This window comes from Priapulus caudatus, unplaced genomic scaffold (genome assembly GCF_000485595.1).
Source record: "Priapulus caudatus unplaced genomic scaffold, Priapulus_caudatus-5.0.1 Scaffold1594, whole genome shotgun sequence".
NCBI lineage: Eukaryota > Metazoa > Priapulida > Priapulimorpha > Priapulimorphida > Priapulidae > Priapulus > Priapulus caudatus.
Genome location: NW_014578655.1, coordinates 35,719 through 44,249, shown reverse-complemented (window position 1 = coordinate 44,249; position 8,531 = coordinate 35,719). Strand labels below are relative to the sequence as shown.

The 8,531-nt window shown below is 47.4% G+C and overlaps 2 protein-coding genes across 2 annotated transcripts in view; one reads left to right on the top strand and one right to left on the bottom strand.

Moving 5' to 3' along the window:
- LOC106817095 (ATP-sensitive inward rectifier potassium channel 11-like) overlaps positions 1-542 on the top strand; it is a 6,993-nt gene extending 6,451 nt beyond the window's left edge. The window contains exons 3-4 of the mRNA XM_014821744.1: positions 8-82; positions 433-542. Coding sequence (XP_014677230.1) covers positions 8-82; positions 433-542 — 185 coding nt within the window. The remainder of the gene's footprint in view (positions 1-7; positions 83-432) is intronic.
- LOC106817094 (negative elongation factor E-like) overlaps positions 382-8,531 on the bottom strand; it is a 19,734-nt gene continuing 11,584 nt past the window's right edge. Inside the window, exons 12-15 of the mRNA XM_014821742.1 lie at positions 7,911-8,088; positions 7,266-7,320; positions 6,327-6,438; positions 382-900 (exon numbers count right to left, since the gene is read on the bottom strand). Of these exons, the coding sequence (XP_014677228.1) occupies positions 824-900; positions 6,327-6,438; positions 7,266-7,320; positions 7,911-8,088 (422 nt within the window). The 3' untranslated portion in view covers positions 382-823. The remainder of the gene's footprint in view (positions 901-6,326; positions 6,439-7,265; positions 7,321-7,910; positions 8,089-8,531) is intronic.

Sequence of the window (8,531 nt, the reverse complement as noted above, 5' to 3'; positions counted from 1 at the left end):
ATTCTAGCGAGAGATTCGGACAGAGATCGTGACAAAGACCTCGTGATAAACTACGAGTGGGCACAAGCCCTTAAAATTGAAAGTATAATCCCATTAAAATACCATTTCATTTATTTTATAAAGGCGGAACAACTGTGTAGGTATAGATCACGGATGACACATATAGCGCCATCTATTGGCTGATTTGTGAATTCTTGTCAATCTTAGGTAAGCTACGGCACTTATTACACAGATGCGTCCGTGCTTATTTTTTATAGCAAGCTTTTGCGACGAGTATGTGACCTCCATTTTAAACGCGAATGTGTTGTAGCATGTAAACCAATCTCTTTACAATTACCCAGCCAATGTAACTCCCATATAAACACGATAAGCACCACCATGCACACGTAAATCTCGCTACATTTATTTCCAATTTACACTTACATTTTACAGTCTACTCAACGAATACTTCGGGGAGGCATTCCGAAGCAAAACCCGACGAAATTCAAGCAAGAACACGATTCGACTCCCTCTCGCAGACTTCCCCAGTTATTTACATGTGATCGTCGCCATCGCCGCCGGCTGCCTCTCCTTCGCAGACGACTTCTTCATATATATATATATATATATATATATATTCCTATATATATTTATATATATATATTCAATCTATATATATCCAGAGCTCATCAGAATAAGTCGTCGTGGTCGCTCCCGCCATCTGCCGCTCATTTGCAGAGGTTTTCTTCATATATATAATCTACTATATATATATATATATATATATATCCTATCTATATATATCCAGAGAATCTCATATATATATTATATCTCGTATATATGCTCAGAATATGTCGTCGTGGTCGTACGTGCGAAGTTGACGTGAGTCTTTGAAGGTGCCCTTCTGCGAAGCGTTTGTCGCTGAAATGACAAGAGGCAAGCGTGAGCTGATCGCGTCGACGATGAAGGGGGCAGTATCGCTCCGATCGCACAATCCACGGAGCTGTGACACAACCAATATAGTAGCAGGAGTAGCATCGGCAGTAGTAGCAGCAGTAGTAGCAGTAGTAGTAGCAGTAGCAGCAGTAGTAGTAGTAGCAGTAGTAGTAGCAGTAGCAGCAGCAGTAGCAGCAGCAGCAGCAGTAGTAGCAGCAGCAGCAGCAGCAGCACTACTCCCAGCAGCAGCAGCAGCAACATTCACGCTCCCTACATACCGACGCTGGTCACAACAACATAGATCGTGGCATAGATCGTGACGTAGGTCATGACATAGATCGTGGCCTAGATCGTGACGTAGATCGTGGCATAGATCGTGGTATAGATCGTGACGTAGATCGTGACATAGATCATGGCATAGATCGTGACATAGACTGTGACATAGATTGTGGCATAGACCGTGGCATAGATTGTGGCATAGACCGTGGCATAGATCATGACATAGATTGTAACATAGATCGTGGCATAGATCGTGGCATAGATGGTGGCATAGATCATGGGGATCGTGGCATAGATCGTTGCATAGATCATGACATAGATCATGGCATAGATCGTGACATAGACCGTGACTTAGATCGTGACATAGACCGTAACATAGATCGTGACATAGATCGTGGCATAGATCGTGACATAGACCGTGACATAGACCGTGACATAGATTGTGGCATAGATCGTGGCGTGACATAGATCGTGGCATAGACCGTAACATAGATCGTGACATAGATCGTGGCATAGATCGTGGCATAGATCGTGACATAGACCGTGACATAGACCGTGACATAGATTGTTGCATAGATCGTGGCATAGACCGTGGCATAGATCGTGACTTAGATCATGACATAGATCATGGCATAGACCGTAACATAGATCGTGACTTAGATCGTGGCATAGACCGTGGCATAGATCGTGACATAGATCGTGACATAGATCGTGGCATAGATCGTGAAATAGATTGTGGTGAGCGACGCCTCGCCTTACCGATAGCAGACCAGGACGACGTCGTTACGTCGGCGGCGGGGAGATCTATGATCACGGCCGTAGCTAGAGAGGGGCAAGAGCACCCAGACAAATGTAGATACTATACTATCAGGAGTAAGATATAATATAGGATCTTATATAAGATGATATAGAACCTATATTATCTTACTCCTGATACTATGATACTACGATAATATGGTCTAATCCTTTCATCCAGTAGCCAATGAGATATACATTAATATATATATCGACGTAGATGCCTTGAATCTTTTATAATTACGCGGGTCGTAACTACATAATACTTAAGTGCCTATATGTATACTGACTGTGTTTATACTGACTGCGTTTATATTGATTGTGTGTATATTGACTGTGTTTATATTGATTGTGCGTATACTGTCCGTGTTGGTATTGACTGTGTGTATAATATTACCTGTGTTGATATTGACTGTGTGTATACTTCCTGTGTTTATATTGATTGTGTGTATAATATTACCTGTGTTGATATTGACTGAGTGTATACTAACCGGTGTGTATATTACCTGAGGGCATATCGGTGCGTGTTTGTGATTTGTAGAGATGTTTAAGCTTAGTAAGAGAGACTCGGTGAGAGGCTAGTTGGCTAGTCGTGAATATTCCCTGTGTGAGCGAGCTAGCCTGTAAGTCGGCTGGTGTGTAACCACGCTGGTGTGCGCGCGCGTGCGTGTGTGTTTGTGTGTGCGTGCGTGTGTTTGTGCGCGTGGATTATAGCACCGGGGTTCCCAATAAGTGTTGATATTATTATATACGCGTCTCTTTTCCTATATATTTTTTATCTGATTATTACAGTAACTGTTAGCGTTACCGGTGACAATCACGAGTGTGATGATGATGATGATGATGATGATGATGATGATGATGATGATGACATAACATCGTGATATTAATTAGATGAATTGGTGATCGGGTTTTTATAACGATTTGTTATTTTTGCAATAATGTTCATAATCTGTAATATAGCGTTCATTCTCGTTTCCTTTTATAGTTTTGTAGTATGTTATGCTATAAAATAGCGTTCTTGTTCTGGTGTCTAATCGTGGGGTTGGAGTTTAGTTTTAGAGGGCACGTACTCGTAGTTGCATTACAGTCTTCACTACTCGATGTAAAAGAAGGAAAGGTTATATGGCACTATAGTACGCGTACGAATTACACGGCGAGAACAAAAGGATAAAGGAAAAATCGAAATGAACAAAGGGTTGATATGAGACGCAACACCGAAATTTGGTACATCTAGCGAGAGATTCGAACAGAGATCGTGACAAAGACCTCGTGACAAAGACCTCGTGATAAACTACGAGTGGGCACAAGCCCTTAAAATTGAAAGTATAATCCCATTAAAATACCATTTCATTTATTTTATAAAGGCGGAACAACTGTGTATAGATCACTGTTGACACATAGCCGCCATCTATTTGGGCCTGATTTGTGAATTCTTGTCAATCTAGGTAAGTACGGCACTTATTACACAATAGATGCGTCGCAGTGCTTAATTTTATATAGCAAGCTTTTGCGACGAGTATGTGACCTCCATTAAACGCGAATGTGTTGTAGCATGTAAACCAAAGTCTCTTTACAATTACCACAGCATGTAACTCCCATATAAACACGATAAGCCACACCATGCACACGTAAATCTCGCCTACATTTATTTCCAATTTTACACTATACATTTTACCAGTCTACTCAAACTTCGGCGGAGGCATTCCGAAGCAAAACCGACGAAATTTCAAGCAACGAACACGAAATTCGATTCCCTCTTTCGGCAGACTCCCAGTTATTTACATGTGCATCGTCGCCATCGCGCCGGCTGCCTCTCCTCTTCGCCAGCACGACTTCTTTATATATATATATATATTATATATTCCTATATATATTTATATATTATTTCATCTTATATATTTCCAGAGCCTTCATCAGAATAAGTCGTCGTGGTGCTCGCCATCTGCCGCCCTCCATTTGCAGAAGTTTTCTTCATATATATAATCCATACTATATATATATATATATCCTATCTATATATATCCAGAGAATCTTCATATATATATTATATCTCGTATATATATGCTCAGAACTATGTCGTCGTGGTCGCTACGTGCCCGAAGTTCGTGCAGTCTTGAAGCGTGCCCTCTGCGAAGCGTTTGTCGCTGAATTGACAAGAGGCAGCCGTGAGCTGATCGCGTCGACGATTGAAGGGGGCCAGTATTCGCTCCGATCGCACAATCCACGGAGCTGTGACACTAACCAATATAGTAGCAGCCGGGTAGCATCGACATGTGTAGCAGCGTAGTAGCGTAGAGTTTAGCAGTAGCCCAGCAGTAGTAGTAGTAGTAGCAGTAGTAGTAGGTAGCAGCCAGTAGCCAGCCAGTAGTAAGTCAGGTAGCAGTTAGTAGTAGCCAGCTAGATAGTGCAGTAGCAGCACCCTCCCCCCCCCCCCCCCCGCCGCCCCCCCCCCCCCCCCCCCCCCCCCCTGTAGTAGCAGTAGTTAGTAGCCAGTAGTAGCAGTAGTAGCTAGTAGCAGCAGTAGCAGCAGCAGATAGTAGCTAAGCAGTAGTAGTTAGCTGGTAGCACGCAGTGTGCAGGTAGTTAGTAGCAGTAGCTAGCCAGTAGTAGTTAGCCAGTAGTAGTAGTAGCAGCAGTAGTAGCAGTAGGTTAGCCAGATGCGCAGCAGTAGTAGCAGTAGTGCATGTTGTGCAGTAGTAGTAGCAATAGTAGTAGTAGCAGCCAGTAGGCAGCAGTAGCAGCAGCAGGCACCAGCTAACACACCACACAACAAACCACCAGCAGCCAGAGCAGCACTACCACCATCACCATCTATCATCATCATCAGCAGCAGCCAGCAGCATAAGCAGCAGCAGCAGGCAGCAACACAGTAGCAGGCCAGTAGCAGCTAGTAGCGAGCCCAGCCAGCCACCCAGCACTACACATCACCATCAATCATCATCATCATCATCATTCATCAACAGCAGCAGTAGTAGTAGCTAGTAGCCAGCCAGCAGCCCAGCCGCAGCAGCCAGTCCGCAGAGTAGTAGTAGTAGTAGCAGCAGCAGTGTAGTTAGTAGTCAGCGCAGCAGTATGTCGTAGCCAGCAGCCAGCAGCCAGCAGCAGCCAGCTATCAGCAGTAGTAGTTAGCAGCAGTAGTAGTAGTAGCAGCAGCAGTAGTAGTGCAGCAGCAGCCAGCAGTAGTAGTTTCAGCAGCCGCAGCCAGCAGTAGTATAGCCAGCAAGCAGCAGCAGCAGGTAGTCAGTAGCAGCAGCAGCCAGCAGTTAGTTAGTAGCCAGCAGGCGTAGCAGTAGTAGTAGCAGCAGCAGCACAAGCACTATCCATCCATCACCATCATTCATCATCATCAGGCAGCAGCAGCTAGCGCAGCTTGCAGCTAGAAACAGCAGTAGTGCAGCCAGCAGCGTAGAGTAGCAGCAGCAGCCAGCTAATAGCAGCAGATGTAGTAGAGCAGTAGCAGCAGCCAGAGCAGTAGCTAGTACAGCAAGCAGTAGTAGCAGCAGTAGTAGCCAGCAGCAGCATGCAGTAGTAGCAGCAGCAGCAGTAGCAGCAGCAGCAGCTGTTAGCAGCAGTAGCCAGCAGCAGCAGCTAGTAGTAGCAGCAGCCAGCAGCTCAGTAGTGCGCAGCATGGCAGTAGTAGCAGCAGCAGCAGACAGCAGCAGTAGTTAGCGTAGTAGGCAGTAGTAGTAGCAGCATGTAGCAGCAGCAGCAGTAGCAGCGGTACAAGCAGCAGACAGCAAGCAAGCAACAACAACTACAGCAGTTAGCAGCAGCCAGCTGGTTGTAAGCCAGCAGCGGTAGTAGCGCAGCAGCAGCATGTAGTAGCGCCAGCAGCAGCTACATTCACGCTCCCTACATACCGACGCTGGTCACAACAACATAGATCATGCAATAGAGATCGTGACGTAGGTCATTCGACATTAGATCGTGAATAGATCGTGGCCGTTAGTTCATGACGTAGATCGTGCATAGATCGTGGTTATAGATCGTGACGTAGATCGGTGACCATACGAATCGTGGCATAGATTCATGACATAGACTGCTGACATTAGATTGTGCATAGCATTATGACATAGACCGTGGGCATAGATCGCTGCGCTTAGCATTTGCTGGACATTAGATTCGTGGCATAGATCATGGCATAGATCGTGGCATAGCATGGTGGCGTAGATGGTGGGCGTAGATCGTGGCGGATTCGCTGCATAGAATCGTTGGATAGATCGCTGACATAGATCGGTGACATAGGACCGTGACATCGATTGTGCATAGATCGCTGGCCATAGACCGTAACATGATTCGTGAAATAGATTGTGGTGAGCGATGCCTCGCCTTACCGATAGCAGACCAGGACGACGTCGTTACGTCGGCGGCGGGGAGATCTATGACGGGCTGCCTCCTCGCAAGCGACACCTTCAACGTTACTCCCTGCACCATGCTGCCGTTCATCTGAAATCGTACGAGAAAGACTCGTATTGCTGCCGTCTGTCAATTACCTCTCGCCTAAAAATGTCCAGGGGGGCTCCAGTGTCAGAAACAAATCACAGTCTTGTCATTAGTAATAAATCATTAGTCATTAGTAATAAATCAATTATAATAAATCATAAATATTTCATCATTAGTAATTGATCATTAGTATTTGCTCAGACTGTCGACAGGAACGCGGCGAAGTTTCTTGTACGCTGCATGCAGAGGTCCGGTCTACGAGAAAAAGTTGATGTTAAGAATACATTCAGGGTTGCAGGCAAAATTTAGTCAAAATTTTAATACCAATTTTATTTGATAGATGGCGCCTCTGGGCAGATATATATGTGTGGTTTATTACGTCCGGTCTACGAGAAAATGTTCATGTTGAGACTAACTTTGATCCTGAAAATGGGACCCAGCACCATGCAACCCAGGCTAGCATTCAAACTACTGCTATGAACTGTAATCTGTATGTAATGAATACTGTATCGAAAATACTCGTAGTGCTACTGACTGTAGACACTCAAAAGAACACCGGGGCCCCACCCCGAAAATTCGAAATACTACGTCAACAACTTTTGGGGAGGGGGGAATCTAACGAGTACTTCAAAAGCAGAACAATGAAAACCGGCCGCTTACGTAGAAAGAGCTGCAAAAGGACCAACCGGATGCGTGTTGTTTTTTCAATCAACACATTTGTGATGATGTGATCGATTGATTGATTGGATTAGATGGATGTTGCTTCATGTTTTGCCGTGCAAAAACAATCGGAAGCGTATTTACAGTAGGTGACCGTGTGCTACACTCACCTCATTTATGCACTGTTCCGCCGCCTGGTTTGTCTGGAACGTAACGAATCCGCAGCTGCAAAACGCAACAACAGACGACGTTAGCGATGCATCCCAGCAGGGGGGCGGAGAAACCTCACGAATGCGTAACCCCGGCAACAAAACGCCGACGTAACCACAACAAAGCACGCACGTGAAACGCGACTACTGCAATCACGGCGATCACTTCTCGAATCGACGATGAAACGGCCGACACCACCCCATCCCGCATCTGCAACAATGGCTGTCGATGTCTCAAATTGCCGATGCGGTGGCGCCCCAACCCCGGCTGCCGATGAACCCGCAACACGGTGGCGCCCCCAACCCCCCACCGCCGACTAATCGGTAACACGGTGGCGCCCCCAACAGCGACGAAACGGTGTACGTGCACCTACTTTTTCACTCGAACACGTAAACAAAACAGCGGTGTAACCACCAAAGTACACACGTGCAACGCACTGCAATGGTGATCGCTTCTTGAACCGACGACGAAATGGGCGACCCCCCACCCCCGCACCTCCGTCGTCAACAAATCGGCACTGCAGTGGCGCCCCCAATCCCCGCTGCCGACGATTCCGCAATGCGGTGGCGCCCCCCAACCACCACCCCCCTCTCGCTCGCACATACTTTTTCTCGGCTTCCATCGAGACGTTGAGGATGGGTCCGAAGTTGACGAAGGTCTTACGCAGCATCTCCTCGGTGACGTTGTAGCCGCGCACGTAGATCGTGTTGCCGCGCCGCGGCTCCCGCTCGTAGTCAAAGTCCCGCCGCGGCGTTCGCTCCCCAGACGTGCGGTCGCCTCCGTCTGCACGCGCGCATGCACGAGAGAAACAAGTGAACGTTGTAGCCGCGTTCGCTCCCCCGACGCGCGGTGGCCTCCGTCTGCACGCGCGCACGCATGAGAGAAACAAGTGAACGTTGTAGCCGCGCTCGCTCCCCCGACGCGCGGTGGCCTCCGTCTGCACACGCGCGCAAGAGAGAAACAAGTGAACGTTGTAGCCGCGCTCGCTCCCCCGATGCGCGGTGGCCTCCGTCTGCACACGCGCGCAAGAGAGAAACAAGTGAACGTTGTAGCCGCGCTCGCTCCCCCGATGCGCGGTGGCCTCCGTCTGCACACGCGCGCAAGAGAGAAACAAGTGAACGTTGTAGCCGCGCTCGCTTCCCTGCCGCGCGGTGGCCGCCGTCTGCACACGCGCGCAAGAGAGAAACAAGTGAACGTTGTAGCCGCGCACTTAGATCGTGTTGCAG